The sequence below is a fragment of the Carex rostrata genome, chromosome 22 (assembly GCF_964058835.1).
Source record: "Carex rostrata chromosome 22, lpCarRost1.2, whole genome shotgun sequence".
NCBI classification, from domain to species: domain Eukaryota; kingdom Viridiplantae; phylum Streptophyta; class Magnoliopsida; order Poales; family Cyperaceae; genus Carex; species Carex rostrata.
Genome location: NC_135939.1, coordinates 5,703,983 through 5,720,361, shown reverse-complemented (window position 1 = coordinate 5,720,361; position 16,379 = coordinate 5,703,983). Strand labels below are relative to the sequence as shown.

The following is a 16,379-nucleotide window of genomic DNA, read 5'->3' as shown; positions in this document are numbered from 1 at the left end:
ATTTGGGCATAGCGCCATAGCTTTTTTGGTCGGAAAACGCTATAGCGGCGCTATAGCGCCGCTATAGCGCGCTATTTAAAACACTGAGTAATCTATAAGAAAAACAACATATTTATATTTTTTTTGTTTTTGTTTTTAATATCTTTACAGCTAGATTTGTAAAATAAAAGTTGTCTCTTTAATAGCATTTTTATTAAGGTGGTGCTACACTGCTACGTACGTACTTTGAAAGAAACAATTAAACTATTGAAATGGGAGATTTTTTTTTTCTCACCCAATAAATAATTTATCCTTCCGTTGACTGACTCTCTCTCTCTCTCTCTCTCTCTCATTTTGACGCTGTTAATTCATCTAATAAAATTTATATTCTATGTTTTTCCTCTATTTCACTCTTGCTAAACAGATTCATAAGTCAAAGTTAGAAATCGAACGTGTAACTACTTACCGGCTTGCAGCTTAAGCTTTATATTTTGACGAATGGGTCCCACGCACTATAATGTCAAGTCTCATGTGAGTTTGAACGAATTCATATCACATAAAGTAACCCACATTTGAATTTAGATTCGAACTGTCAGGCAGCCATTTTTGTTAAAAATATTAGAGGAGTTTCGTGCATTCTATCATTTCTACCCGAATCAGACATTTTGAATCTAAACTCATAATTTGAGTTACTTTATTGGATTTGACTGAGTTTGACCAAAACGGTTAAAGGGAAATAATATTATAATAATTAAACGTCAATATTTAATGATCTATTTAATGATCTAAACAATTGAAGCGTTTTAAATTTCCCCAATCCAATCTCAGAAAGAAAGGACAGCCCGGTACCGATCGTACTAAAAACTTGGTCTGATCTCTGATTGATGTCATTATCGTCTGACAAAACAACTTAAAAGTGTTTAGTTAATTAACGGGCTGTCACCAACTCCGTTGATATAGTCTATTTCGTAAATCGGATGACTCAGAAATCTTAATTTATATCATATTCCAAAAGAAAAATAAACAAAAAAAATCACATTTTCTGTGGAATTCCAAAAATATCAAAATTGCCAATTTAATATGCAGCTCTATTTTTGGTGGGCCGCAGATTGAATTGGAGGCCTCCAAAAATCCACCATAATATACTGATATTTAGGTTTTGTGGAGCTTCCAATTCAAGGAACCTAATCTCTTGCCCGCCCCCCCCCCCCCTATTTAATATTTAAATGCCAAAATTCACTCTGGATCCAGCTGTCAGTGACTTTAGGAGTAGAAAATTCCTACTCACAGGGGAGGAGGTGATCTGATTCCCCAATTCAATCCGTGTCTCTAAAAAATGGAGCCGCAGATTGAAATGACAGTCCTGGTATTTCAAAAATTCTCCAATTTCATAAGTGTTTTTTTTTTTTTTTTAAATGGTATTACTAAAATTTCTGCGGATGACTGCATGCAGCCAATTGTCATCTAACTCTTTTGTAGGATCCGTGTCCGTTAAAAAAAAAAAAAAAATTGCTCTCTCCCCTGCCATTTGTCGTTGGACGCGCGGCTTCTGCCAGATCTAAACCGTCCATTTCAATCAGATGATTATTGATTGACTGCACATAAAAATAATTTGCTAATTCATTATGAATAGTAGAAGAAGGTTGTTGGTATGTATTATGCAACAACCTTGCATTCTCCACAAACAGTCCTCGTCCCCATAAAAATATATATTTAACAAATAGCTTGAAATTGAAATTTATAATGGTTTATTAATACTCAACAGTCTTTAATAAAATATTAAATGACAATTAAGTTTACTATTACTTAAAACATAACCAATCTAATATATAAGACAAACAACACATTTATATATTTATTTTTCAATACAATTGAAATACCATAGCAAATTTATTTGACATAAACAATATAATTGACAAGTTCCACAGTCCTCTGGTTCGACATTCTATTTACTTGAAAGCTGGAAACCATCAAAGTGGAAAATGTTAGAAATTGAAAATCACCCAATATAGTATTCTGTTTCAATCGAGTTATTCTTGTACTAACTAACCAACATCACTAAAATATCACCGAGCACAATTATAAAAAATAACAACAATAATAGAAATCGATATGATTTTCTGTGCTTTCTGTAATGGTTCAGACCATCATTTTTAAAATGTAGGGAACACAAGGAAAATCATACATATAAGGGAAAATATGATGAAAGGACAGAGTCAACTCTGTTTTTCATTTGTTTTAAATTAATAAATCAAAACCATTTTTAAGGGAAATAAATGGTGGTATGTATTAGAAGATCATATCTCAATGTAGTATGGGGCAGGTTACAAAATCGATATGATTTTCCTCTTACCAATTATCAGGGGCATTTTTTTTTCCTTTTTATAGTATCTAAGATGTAAATTAATCACTAATTCAAGATTTAAGAATGTTGATTAACCAAAGCTTAATTTCTAGAGGCTCTAAAATCAACTGGCAGGTTCTCTCTCTTCTTACCTCTTCCAATACATAGCTCCCAACGCACAAGCGAGCACAACACCAGCTCCCACCACAGCCAGTCGAGCGGCACCAGGAGGTGGCCCAACCTTGGCTTGTAATGCCGGTAAGCGTATGCTAGAATGAACCATGACATTTTTATGATGGCGCATTGCCGGAAAGTGCCAGGTCGGGAGACAAAGATTGGCTTCCATTTTTATTTTTATTTGTTTTGTTTTGTTTGCCTATGGAACTGTTAGTCATTATTATGTCATGTTCGGCAGAAGAGTAAATGTTACTATTCACGTGAGAAAAAAAAAAACACTCGGATTGAATTATTTTTTTTTTTTTCATGTGAACAGTAAAAATTAGTTCAAATTTTTTTATTCCTATTCCTCTAAGGCCCACGGAACAGGGCCTTAGTGGTTTTGCCTCGTTTTTCCTTTCTTTTTCTACTTTCAGCTGTTATCTCTTATGCTTACTTTCCTTTAGTAGTAGCAAGGTATCAAATTGTCCTTAGGGGGCTCCTTTTTTTTCAGGAGGGGCTCTTTTAAACGCATAGAGATGTGAGCTATCAAGTAAGGTATGTATCTTAGTTCTTAACATAAACGTTAGTTCTTCAAAATACAATGCTAATGTATCATGTTAAATATGTAAATATTGATGTGCAGTAATTTAATGAAGTCATTCAATTTTACTAATAAAACCTCATTAATTAAATCATGCTTCATTCTTCATTTTTAAGATAAAGAATAAAATTACATTATATTAGCATCAGTTTGGTATTTGGCTATTTGCAATATCTCAATCATGCATGCACTATCCGGAAATATAATAATGACGCCTCTACATAGTTTCACTTATGCGCTACTCAAATAATAATGTCTATATAGCCAACCCAGTTATGTACTACTCGAATAATAATGTCTATATAGCCAACCCAATTATGTGCTACCTGAATATGTCATCTACATAGCTCTAACTATGCGCTGCTCTACTCGAATAATGACACTTACATTGAACAACTATTTTTGTTTTGTTTTCAATATCTTTTACTTGATTTGAAAAATTATTCTTAATTTTTTTTTAAGTTAACTCATTGATAAACCTCATTAATATTTGTATTGCAATAAAATCCTTGTTAAGCTACATATGTGAACTTGCATCTAATTTTGATCATTGACGAGAGGACTTTTGGTAAGACACCTAATATTTTTGTTAGAGTGAGGCTATGGTTCTATGCATAGCGCAAATTGATCCGTACTACATATCAATATATTTGTTTTATAAATTCTAACAGTCAATTCAAACCGTTCAATATGGACTCTGTATGAATATATATTTGTAAACTAAATTTTACATTTTTTTAGAATTTTTTTTCTATTTTTTTAGATGGTCCAAAATTTTCAGATCAAATGATTTTCTACCTATCAAAAAATATAGTAAAAAATTTTAAAAAATATATAAAATTTAATTTACAAATACATATTTATACGGAGACCATGTTGAACGGTTCAGATCAATTGTTAAAACATTCAAACTGAAAATTTGAGTTCACAGTGCGAACCAACTATGCATAGTATCATAGCCTCACTCTTTTTGTTATATCACAATTTTGTCTAGCACAATTAGCAAAGACAGCATTCTCATTTGTGTGAGAGGTTAGTAGTTTTTAAACTCTAAAACTTGCTGAAGATTTTTTTTTTCAAAAAAAAGAAAAGAAAACTTAGTCTAGCCTTTAATTAAATAAAAAAAAATACATGCCGATATCTTTTTCTTTTGAGTTACCTCTGAATTAAACTTGCATCTTTTTAGAGAGGCGAAGTTCATCACTATCTGTGTTAGGTTTATATATGGTTCTCCTTAATAAATATATTTGCTGTCAAAAAATTTTAGATGATAAACTTTTGTTCTACTATATATATTTAATTTCTATTAACCTGCACCACTTGAACGGCCAAAACGATAATTAAGAATACAAATAATTACCCTTAACAATTATTTTTCCGTTACTATAAAAATTCAATTCTCCTTTGAATGTGCATACACGACGAAGCCGTTGTACTTTGTTTGTTTATTATCTAAACATTTTGAACATGCACACTTTTACCTATTCTTTCTTTCTTTCCAGTCCAACCGAGCAACCTATTCCTAACAAATAAACAAATTCCTTACACGCACCTGACAAAAGTTGAGAGACTGTGCCCTTTATAAAAACCCATCTCACACTTCCCAATTCCCAAAATTCATTTCCCAACAGCACTAAAAATTTAAAAGAAATGAAAATGAAAACAATTGTGATCTCCATGTTTCTCACCATTTCTCTCCTCCTCTCTATCCCCTTGGCATCATCCCAAGAAGTTGGTATGTCTTGCTTTCCTCTTTCTCTTAACCTTTCAGATTTTATCAGCTAATAACTTTTCTCCAGTTTAAATTTGCAATTCTTTTCATGTCTTCAATTGTGCAGAGGATGAGATCGAGTTTAGTTATCAATCGGGTGCCGAAAATGGGCCCGAGCACTGGGGTGAGATAAATGTAAATTGGACTAAGTGTGGTACCGGTCACCAGCAATCCCCCATTGATTTATTGAATGAAAGGGTTCAAGTGAATCCTTACTTGGGGAGGCTGCACCGGTCGTACCGGCCAGCCAATGCCACAATGAAGAACCGTGGCCATGATGTAGAGGTAATTATAATTTCATTATTGAGAAATTGATTGTTGTAATGGAATATTGTAGTCTAATTAATTTGTAATTGATTTTTATTCTGTGAATGTACAGCTGAAATGGAACGAGGATGCAGGGAGCATACAAATAGATGGAGATCAATATAATCTCACTCAGTTGCATTGGCATGCTCCATCTGAGCACACAATCAATGGCAAGAGGTAAATTGTTATATATTTCATTAATATAGATACTTAATTCAGAAATCATATGAAAATTATCCCTCTCAAACTAATAAGGGACGTTCCATACTAGAACCGAATCCTCTGCCCACATTTCTGCCCCTAAAGTCACTGATATGTGAGTTCAAAGTGAGTTTTGAGACAAAATTATATTTAATATTTAAATATCAAAATCTACTCTGGACCCGTATCATTGACTTTAGGGGCAGAAATTTCATGCCCAGAGAGGGGCAGGTGATCCGGTTCCATACCTGAAGTGGGACATTTCAATCAAACAGTTCAGTAAGATGACTTTAATTTTGATGCATTTAATGAATGTTCTTTTGACATTAATGTGGTAATGAACTGAACAGATTTCGGCTTAAACTATTAAATGTGGATGTAAACAGACCAGAAGAGTTTCGGTTTCTCGCCTATTTAAATTGGTTCTGGCTAGCTAGCAGACATGCTTAAAGTTTGTTACAAGTATCTTTCTTTTCTTGAGATTAAGTTGATGGAAGAATTTTGACAGGTTTGCAATGGAGATGCACATGGTTCACCTGACTCCAGATGGTAAGAAGATTGCGGTTATCGGGTTTTTGTACGAGTACGGACATCCTGACCCGTTACTGAATGAGGTTTGTTTGATAATCAACCCAATCTGTTGTCTAATTAAAGCATGATCTAACTAGCTGTATCAAACAATATTTAATAAATTATACCCTTCCTGCTTTGCTGGCTTATGTCCAAAGAAATTATTTTCTCTCTTTTTTAGTTGATTGTGTATATTTTCTTGAAATTCCACCCTATTATTCATATGGATTTGAGTTTGAAAAGAATATTTCCAGCACATACATATCTAATTAAGAAACTTTAATTTTAATATATATGCAGCTGGAACCATACATCAAGGAAATTTCAAATGAAAAACATGAAGAAGAATGGGTTGGAATTATTGATCCAAGGAAAATTAAGTTAGGAAGTAGAAAATACTACAGATACATGGGTTCTCTTACTGTCCCGCCATGTACCGAAGGGGTAGTTTGGACAATTGTTAAAAAGGTTGGTATCAGAAAAAATTCTACCAACTTTCATTTGGTTTCTTCTGTTATTTGTGTTAATTTTGACTGTGCTATTATTGTTGATAGATAAGGACTGTAACCAGAGATCAGGTACATTTGCTAAAAGATGCTGTTCATGAAGTAAGTTTACTTTTAATCACAAATTTTCAATTTTTTTTTTTTTGTAAATATTTCCAGTTTATGTTTGCTTCTATTTTAAAAATGTGGAATAAATATTTTTGTAGGAGGCGCAAAACAACGCCCGGCCTACACAAAGTATCTACGATAGAATGATTAGCATGTACCGACCTATGAAGATTAATAAATAGATCATGCTTTTGTTTCTCCAAGGAAAATATCTATATTGTAATAGCGGTATTAGAAAGAATGAGCAGTACAGAGAATAGCCCAATTATTTGTTACTTTTATATGATTTTGATATGTTGTTCTTCACTTTTTTTTTTTTTTTTTTTTTTTTTATGTTCCCCACTATTTGGGCCGTTTCTTTGTTAATGTTTAATTCAAAAAAATAAAAGTTCTCTTAATTTACTGTTAGCAATTTTATTAATGGAATCAGCAGGCAGAAGTCAGAAGTCAGAAGTTTAGAAATCGAACATCAAACTACTTGTCGGAATGTTTTTTTTTTTATTGAAGAAAAAATGTTGAGATCACGCCTCCAGTTTTCATTAATGGACACCAATGGTGTCTTAAAAAAGTTACAATTTACAAAGCACAATATTTTCATTAATGGAAATAAATTCTCTTCAAATAACAAAGGGAAATTTAAATTCGCTCTGTTTATTTTTCTATGCCATAAAGTGTCGCCACTAGAGAAATAGCTTGTGAATTCTTCCCTAATTGTGCCAGCAAGTATTGTAGGGGTTTCTTTCATCTCTGAATATTCTCATACAGCTTTCTCTTCAAATCACAAAACACATAATCGCTTGCACATGTGGAAATTGGTTAAAAGAGGAAATAATATTGTTATACTTGAACGTCAATATTTAATGTTGTAGACAATTGATGCTGTTTTAAATTCGACCAATCTAATCTCAAAAGGAAAGGAGGGCCCAGTACCAAATCTGATTAAAATTCCTTTACTTTTAAAACAAAACAAAAAAACAAAGGCAAAGGGAGCTAAAACATGAGAAAAAAAAGGCGCATAAAATTAAAAGTGTAAAAATACCAAATGAAAATAAATCACTTAAGCGCTATTCTCCTACAAATATAATACTCCAACAGGTATGCACATTCATGAGCATAGTGACAAATGAATAGTTCGGATTCGGTTCAACGGGATCAAAAATTTATCATTCGGATATAATTCGGAAATGATTCAGTACAACAAGGAAGTAAAAAATAAAAATAAACCAGCAAAAAATAAAGAGGCTTTTTTTGTATTTTTCTTGCGAATAATTCTTAATTCGCATTTATATGTGTTTTATTCACGAATAAAACGTATTATACTTTTTTTCTGTTTTATTCAAAGTTCGATTCAGAAACGTAAAAAAAAAAAAGAAAAAAAAAGAGAGAAAAGAATAAAACACAAATATATCGCATATATTGTGACCATATTCATGAGCTCTATAGTCATCCCTCCTTGAGATTTGACATTTAATTTGTTGAAAAGGTCGACTGCAATCGGAATAAAAAAGTTGTTCAGATATATATATATATATAGAGAGAGAGGGGCTAATATGCATTCGGTTGCATATGGACCGAAGTGCTTACACTCCAAATTTGATTTTTCAAAATCCAAACGGTCGATCTGAACCGTTCATCTTGTTCTCCATATTAATATGTGCTTGGAGACCAAATTTTATATTTTTCTGAATTTTTTTACTATTTATTAAGTATTTTACAAAATTGTTGATCCAACGGTAGCTTAACAAAACAGTAAAATCAGCAGCTACCGTTGGATCAACAATTTTGTAAAATACTTAATAAATAGTAAAAAAATTCAGAAAAATATAAAATTTGGTCTCCAAGCACATATTAATATGGAGAACAAGATGAACGGTTCAGATCGACCGTTTGGATTTTGAAAAATCAAATTTGGACCGTAAGCACTTCGGTCCATATGTAACCAAATGCATATTAGCCACTCTCTCTCTCTCTATATATATATAGAGAGAGAGAGATGGGCTACAGTGAGTTGCGAAGTAAAGCGACTATTTTATTTCACGCTCATATTTTGCGATTTTTAAGTTCAAAACGTCGATCCGAACCGTTCATCTTGTTCTCCATATTGAAATGTGCTTGGAGACCAAATTTTATATTTTTTGAAATTTTTTTACTATTTATTAAGCAATTTTGAAAGTCGCTGATCTGATGGTCCAGAAAATTTTACTGTTTGCAGCAAAACAGCAATTTTCAAAAATGCTTAATAAATAGTAAAAAAATTCCAAAAAATGTAAAATTTGGTCTCTAAGCACATTTCAATATGGATTAAACATCTAACGGTTCGGATCGGTCGTTTGGACTTTCAAAATAAAAATACGGCGTGAAGTAGAAACGCGTTTTACTTCGCAACTCACCGTAGCCCACCTCTATATATATATATATATATGTTTAGTCGTTACTCGTTAAAGATAACTTGAGTGGTTAATATATTAATTAACAAGATCCACCAACTCCGTTAATATATAGTCTACTTTAATCAGATGGCCTTTGATTAGTTGGACATATTTGCCAATTTTCCGATAAATGTCAGGGTCTGATATGAATAAAAGAAAGTTTTTGGCATTTCTGAATTATTATATAATGCAACAATTAACCTTGTATTCCCCCACAAAACAGTCCTCGTCATCATAAAAATATATTTGAGTTATTTGTAATCCATTAATATAAATATTCAATTAGCAATACTGACAATTGTTTCCAAATTTTTAATTTTTTATTTAAAAACGTCATTAATATTTATATATGTCATTGTAACAACCGGAAATTTTAATATTTTTTAATGTAAATTTTTTAACTTATTTATACAATGAGAAAAATTCAAAGTTTGAAATGTAAATATGCAAAAGAGAAAGAGCCAACGTGACACCCTTGCCACGCGGCTCGTTGCATGGTAAAAACCCCCAACCTCTAAAATCTGGAATGAAATCTGCTCCTTTTCTTGAGAAAATGACCCTCTTATTCTCCAATCTGAACCGTTTAAAATCAATCAAACGGCTTGAATTACATCTGATTTATTTTAATAGATTGTATTAATTTAAAAGAAAAAAGTAATTGAAGTTGTTTGATCGATGTTGAACAGTTCGAATTGGAGAATAGAAGGGTCTTCCTTTTCTTAAGATTGGCTTCCCTAAAATCTAACTAACTGAAGATTTAAAACAAAAGGGAAAAAAGGACGTGAGTCCTCGTTTACATAAAAAAATAAATGTCCTTGAAAATAGTGACCTGGTAAATTGAGACATCTATCTTTTTTAACATGTTTTTTTTAAGAATTGGAACTTGTGGTCTCTTTATTGAAAGCAGTGTTGTAAATAACGGTATACGGTTATTGAACGGACACAGTACTGTCAAGCGATTAATTGAAAAAAATAGAGAATAATCAATTATAATCGAAAATAATCAGCCGATTAATCAAAAAATTCCGTAACGGTTTGGTTGCTGCCAACGACAAATCGACTGATTAATCAGTTTAAACGGACATTTTTTACAACAATGATTGAAAGAGGAGGTTCATAATTATTTGGGCTTTCTCTTTTATAAATATATTTGATCTCAAAGATATTCAGATGAAAAAATAATGTTCCACTAAAATTTAATTTTTATTAGCCTCCACCACTTGAACGGCCAACATGATTAAGAATCCAAATAATTAACCCCCTAAACAACTATTTTATATCCGTTACAAAAAATTCAATTCTCCTTCGTATGTGCATTCATGACCGGGGCGTTGGAGTGTTTTTAAATACAAGTGACAACACCTCGTTATACTTTCTTTGTTTATTGTCACAACATTTTGAACATGCAAACTTTTACTAGTTCTCTCTTTTTCGGTCCAACCGTGTATCCTGTAATATATAGCAAGTAAATAAATTATTGTCACCTGACGGAGGTTCAGACAATAATTATTGTCACCTGACAGATTAGTTTTTGTTTCATGCAGCGCACGAACCATATGCAGCATTGTTTTGATTCTATAGTCTGTGTGTTGTATAAAGCCAAAACTAATCTGTTAAAATCTTTACCCAGACAATCAGACAGCCTTTATTTTTTATTCCTTTTTTAAAAAAAAGACTGCCTTTATTGATACCCTAGGGCCTTTATAAAACCCATCCCATGCTTACAAATTGTTCAAATTCATTTTCCCCCAAAACGAAGAAAACTACAACACTAGAAGTTTGGAAGAAATGAAAATGATAAAAATTGTGATTTCCACATTTCTCACCATTTCTCTCCTCCTCTCCATCCCCTTGGCATCATCCCAAGAAGTTGGTATGTCTTGCTTTCCTCTTCCTCTTAACCTTTCAGATTTTCTCAGCTAACTTTTCTCCTCAATTGTGCAGAGGATGAGCACGAGTTTAGTTATGAATCGGGTGCCGAAAATGGGCCCAAGCACTGGGGTAAGATAAATGTAAATTGGACTAAGTGCGGTACCGGTCACCAGCAATCCCCCATTGATTTACTGAATGAAAGGGTTCAAGTGAATCCTTACATGGGGAGGCTGCTCCGGTCGTACCGGCCGGCCAATGCCATAATGAAGAACCGTGGCCATGATATAGAGGTAATTTTAACTTCTTTATTGGGATATTGTTTGTTGTACCGGGATCATGTACGTAGTTCAATTAATTTGTTTGTTGTTTGATTTCTTTGAATGTACAGCTGAAATGGCACGAGGATGCCGGGAGCATACAGATAGATGGAAATCATTATAATCTTACTCAGATGCATTGGCATTCTCCATCCGAGCACACAATCAATGGCAGAAGGTGAATTGTTATTGCATCAAGTTAGAGAAGCATCTCGGTTTCTCATCTATTAAAAATATTAGTTCTAGCTGTACTGTTACTCCTTTATAATTCGTTACAAGTATTTTTTGCTTGAGATTAAGTTGATAGAATAATATATACTGACAGGTTTGCAATGGAGATGCACATGGTTCACATGACTCCAGATGGCAAGAAAATTGCGGTTATCGGGTTTTTGTACAAGTACGGGCGTCCTGACCCATTGCTGGATGAGGTTCCCTTGCTTCAAAAGAAGTTGCTTTCAACATTCATAAATAGAATGTTGAAATTTTGCATCTAGGAAGCTTTAATTTTTATTTTTTTAATATGCAGCTGGAACCATACATCAAGGAGATTGCAAACAAAAATAATGAAGAAGAATGGGTTGGAATTGTTGATCCAAGCAAAATTAACCGAATTTTTTATTAATATCCAAATTTAATATTAAATTTCAAAAAATAACCGGGTCAGTAACGTTTTTCGAAATGTACCCTTTCCGGAAAATTTTTTTCCGGAAACAGAGGCTGTTTCCGGAAAAACTTTTTACGGAAACGGTAGCTACTTCCGGAAAAAAATTTTCCGGAAATAGGCTAAATCCGGAAAAAAAATTTCCGGAAATAGGATTTTTTTTTTTTTTTTTTTTTTCCGTAAAATTTTTATACGGAAATAGGATTTTTTTTTTTTTTTTTTTTTTTTTTTTTTTTTTTTTTTAGGAATTTTTTTTTCCGAAAATTTTTTTTATAGGAATTTTTTTTTAATTTTTCAGTTTTTATTTATAATTTATTTATTTTTTGTATTTAAGTATTACAAATATTTAATATAGTTTTTTAAAAAATAGATGGAATACTATATAATTTGATTTATTCGAAGGACTGCTACAAATAATCCGGATCAACATTTTTTATGCCGGATTTTTTACGGCCGTAAAAAAAAATAATATAATATAATATATGCATATGTATATGTATATATAATATAATATATGTATATATATGTATATATAATATAATATATATGAAAATGAAGATATAAAATACGAGGTATGATGAGGTATAAAAAATATGAGGTGTTGGAACCCTCGTTTAGTGCCTCAAAAATTCAGTTGAATTTTTCGTTCAACGGTAGGCATTCAACGATCGGTATTTTCAAAGTTTTCAAAGTCCAAACAGTCGATTCAAACCGTTCAACATGATGGATATTTTAAAATGTGCTTGCAGATCAAATTTTACATTTTTCTAATTTTTTTTACTATTTATTAAGATGGGTACAAAAATTCAATGGTCTGAATATAGATAGCGATTTTGTTAAATACTTAATAAATAGTAAAAAAATTCAAAAAAATATAAAATTTGATATGCAAGCACATTTTAACATATATATTATATTATATATACCTATACATATACATATACATATGCATATATTATATTATATTATTTTTTTTTACGGTCATAAAAAATCCGGCATGAAAAATGTTGATCCGGATTATTTGTAGCAGTCCTTCGAATAAATCAAATTATATAGTATTCCATCTATTTTTTAAAAAACTATATTAAATATTTGTAATACTTAAATACAAAAAATAAATAAATTATAAATAAAAACTGAAAAATTAAAAAAAAATTCCTATAAAAAAAAAAAAAAAATTCCTAAAAAAAAAAAAAAAAAAAAAAAATTTCCTATTTCCGTATAAAATTTTTACGGAAAAAAAAAAAAAAAAATCCTATTTCCGGAAAAAAATTTTCCGGATTTAGCCTATTTCCGGAAATTTTTTTTCCGGAAGTAGCTATCGTTTCCGTAAAAATTTTTTCCGGAAACAGCCTCTGTTTCCGGAAAAAAAATTTCCGGAAAGGGTACATTTCGAAAAACGTTACTGACCCGGTTATTTTTTGAAATTTAATATTAAATTTGGATATTAATAAAAAATTCGGCAAAATTAAGTTAGGAAGTAGAAAATACTACAGATACATGGGTTCTCTTACTGTACCACCATGTACCGAGGGGGTAGTTTGGACAATTGTCAAAAAGGTTGGTATCAGAATATTAATTCTACAAACTTAATTCCATTTAGTATCTTCTGTTATTTGTGTTTTGATTGTGCTTTATTGTTGATAGATAAGGACCGTATCAAAAGATCAGGTACATTTGCTAAAAGATGCTGTTCATGAAGTAAGTTCACATTGTAATCACAAATAATTTTCTAACTTTTTTTTTTGTAAATATTTCTAGTTTGCATCTATTTGTAAATTATAGGTCTCATGCATGGATTTGATTTATTAAGGCTTGGATTAATATTTTTGTAGAAGGCCCATGACAACTCCCGGCCTCTACAAAGTATCTACGATAGAATGATCAACATGTACAGACCTATGATGACTAAAAACTAGATCATGTTTTACTTCAATATAATATTTTATATGATTTTTTCTATGTCGTTTTGTTGTTCTTAACAAAATGTTGTTTTGATGTTCCCTATTGGAGCCATTCATTTTTTAATTTTTCCTTTAAAAAAAATAATTATCACTAGTTCTAAGAGAATTAAGATCTACTCTTTCCACATCAATCTATTTTTCTACTGATTGCTTCCAACATAGAGGTGTTATGGTGTCAACGGTCAGATACTGATTTGATAGTGATCAAATCGTATTCTTATTTATTATTATTTTTTTGAGATACAAATAGTTTCATATCGACACGTATATAGTTAGATATCGAACGGATATAAATACGGATATGAATATAATAATTTGAATAATTAAAAATATAATTGGATATAAATACCAATTTTGTGGATACAATCTGACGTTACGTCCGTGATAATTATCCAATTCCACAGAATTTATGACCTTTTTGTTTATCAATTTTTGAGATATGGTAAATTTACAAATTTCAGCCCCACGTACCAGAGAATACAAAATGATAGCGAAGCATTTATATACTTCTAAGCAAACAACAATTGAAAGTGGTAACTGGTAAAGCAAAAACAACCTCAGTCGCCCCAAGGCGGAAACAATACATAATCAATTACAAAATTAAATAATCGGTTATTTAATGATCGATGCACTTCTTTATAATTGACTTAATAGTAATAAACAATGTTTTAAATATAATTGGATTAATCCACACAGATATTTCAAATATTTGAAATCACATATGTATATTTAATAATAATTAAATCTAAATTTTTAATAAAAAAAACTTCTCTTTCAGTTGGAATCAAGATTTTAAATACTGATTATCGTATCATAGCGGAAAGACTAAAAAAAAACTTATTGTGAATAGTGTAGTTATAACGAAAACTATCTTGCATAGCGTTTTTTGTTTAAAAAATTATATTTTATATTTCTACTAATTATGAACATTATAAAAAGTCTCATAGAGCAATAAGTGACACAAAATTGATTAAAGAATTAAAATATTTATATTGAACCAGTAGAAAATCCAAATTGCTATTCAAAATATCCCTAATAATATCATAAAATATTTATCTTTTTATATTTAAAATAACCTAAGTATCATGGCATAAACCATACATTTTTTCTATTAAAACAAACCAGATGCATCATGGAATAAACTATCTATCTTTTTTCTATTTAAAAGTAAAATCAATTTGGATCTTGAAAAAATTGATCTTTAAAATTAATTTTCAGTTGGATCTTTATATAAAAGCCTATGTAGCATAGCATGTAGCGTGTAGCGTAGATAGCGGACCGCTATTACCACTATAGAGGTCGTAGCTGAAATAGCGTACTTTTATCCCATAGCGTAGCATTCAAGGTCCGAAAACGCTATAGCGTCGCTATTTAGAACACTGGTTGGAATCTATAAAACATGTGATTTTTACTTCTTTAAAAATCAAAATTCTAAATATTGATTATTGTATCCTCGCAAAAAAGCTAAAACAACGTTATAACCAATGTTACTCGGATACTTCACTTAGGGCTCCATACCTGTGTCGGGTGCATATCAGATACGGATACGTACCTGATACGTGTTCGGCTTGTATCGGAAACGGATACCCACCCAATATGTGTCCGGCTGATTTGGCGTATCCTTCCTCTCTCAATACGGTCTCTGATACAGATTGACTCATCTGGATACGTCTGGGATACGCTAGGATATGTTTGGACCACCGTGCACCGTGCCAAAACTAATTTTTGTTAGCTGCTAAGGGAATTCAAAAAGAGGTCTTGTGATATATCACCCATAAGCCTCTACCACTACACCATTTCAAACTTGTTGTTATAAGAGAGTACTTATTATATTTAATGTATATTTCGCTATAGTGTTATATTTTTGATATTTCAATTTTATAATACAAGTATTTGAATAATTAATATAGTTAAAAATATTATATATAATAGACGTATCGTATTCTTAATTTTTGAAAAATATTGTATCGCCATATCCGTATCGTATCCGATACGATATCTGTATCCATATCCATGCAACATAGGTTATAACACTATCTATAGTTTATTCTTTTTTAAATAGAAAAAACAAATTTGAGTCCCTCCTTTCCTCAAATATGAACACATCTTTTAAATATTTTTTTAAAATAATGGCTCTGTAAATCCCAACAGCTATCTCTTTTGAGATGCCTCTTCGGAAAATTTACTTATATCTCTTCATAGCGAGGCGAGGTTCATCACTATATGTGATGAGTCTATGTTTCTCCTTAATAAATATATATATTTGTTCTCAAAATTATTCAGATGATAGCACTGTTCTACTAGATTTAATTAAGAATTAAATGAAGTGTGTATTTAAAGAGAACTGAAGGGAGCTATTAAATAATGTGACCGTCTTTAGGATAGGCCAAATTCTAAAAGTTCACATTTGACAGGAAGGCCAATTAATGAGTTATTAAATATATTGACAATTTTGACTTCACACATTACACACGTTATATATATATATTTGTGTTTTGACTGTGCTACTATTGTTGATAGATAAGGACTGTATCCAGAGATCAGGTACCATTTGCTAAAAGATGCTGTTCATGAAGTAAGTTTAT

At 31.3% G+C, this 16,379-nt stretch overlaps 2 protein-coding genes across 2 annotated transcripts; both read left to right on the top strand.

Annotated features, from left to right (window-relative positions):
• The first annotated feature begins 4,684 nt into the window (after nucleotides 1-4,684).
• On the top strand, nucleotides 4,685-6,916 carry LOC144574206 (alpha carbonic anhydrase 7-like). Its single transcript, XM_078324106.1, has 7 exons — nucleotides 4,685-4,818; nucleotides 4,922-5,139; nucleotides 5,234-5,340; nucleotides 5,873-5,978; nucleotides 6,235-6,402; nucleotides 6,489-6,542; nucleotides 6,647-6,916. Exons 1-7 carry the CDS (start codon nucleotides 4,734-4,736, stop codon nucleotides 6,728-6,730), a joined length of 822 nt encoding a protein of 273 aa, XP_078180232.1. The 5' UTR covers nucleotides 4,685-4,733; the 3' UTR covers nucleotides 6,731-6,916.
• A 3,811-nt stretch (nucleotides 6,917-10,727) lies between these two features.
• On the top strand, nucleotides 10,728-13,763 carry LOC144573765 (alpha carbonic anhydrase 7-like). Its single transcript, XM_078323514.1, has 8 exons — nucleotides 10,728-10,850; nucleotides 10,922-11,139; nucleotides 11,238-11,344; nucleotides 11,492-11,597; nucleotides 11,696-11,767; nucleotides 13,286-13,390; nucleotides 13,478-13,531; nucleotides 13,666-13,763. The coding sequence occupies exons 1-8, from the start codon at nucleotides 10,766-10,768 to the stop codon at nucleotides 13,747-13,749; spliced, it is 831 nt and encodes a 276-aa protein (XP_078179640.1). The 5' UTR covers nucleotides 10,728-10,765; the 3' UTR covers nucleotides 13,750-13,763.
• The last annotated feature ends 2,616 nt before the right edge of the window (nucleotides 13,764-16,379 follow it).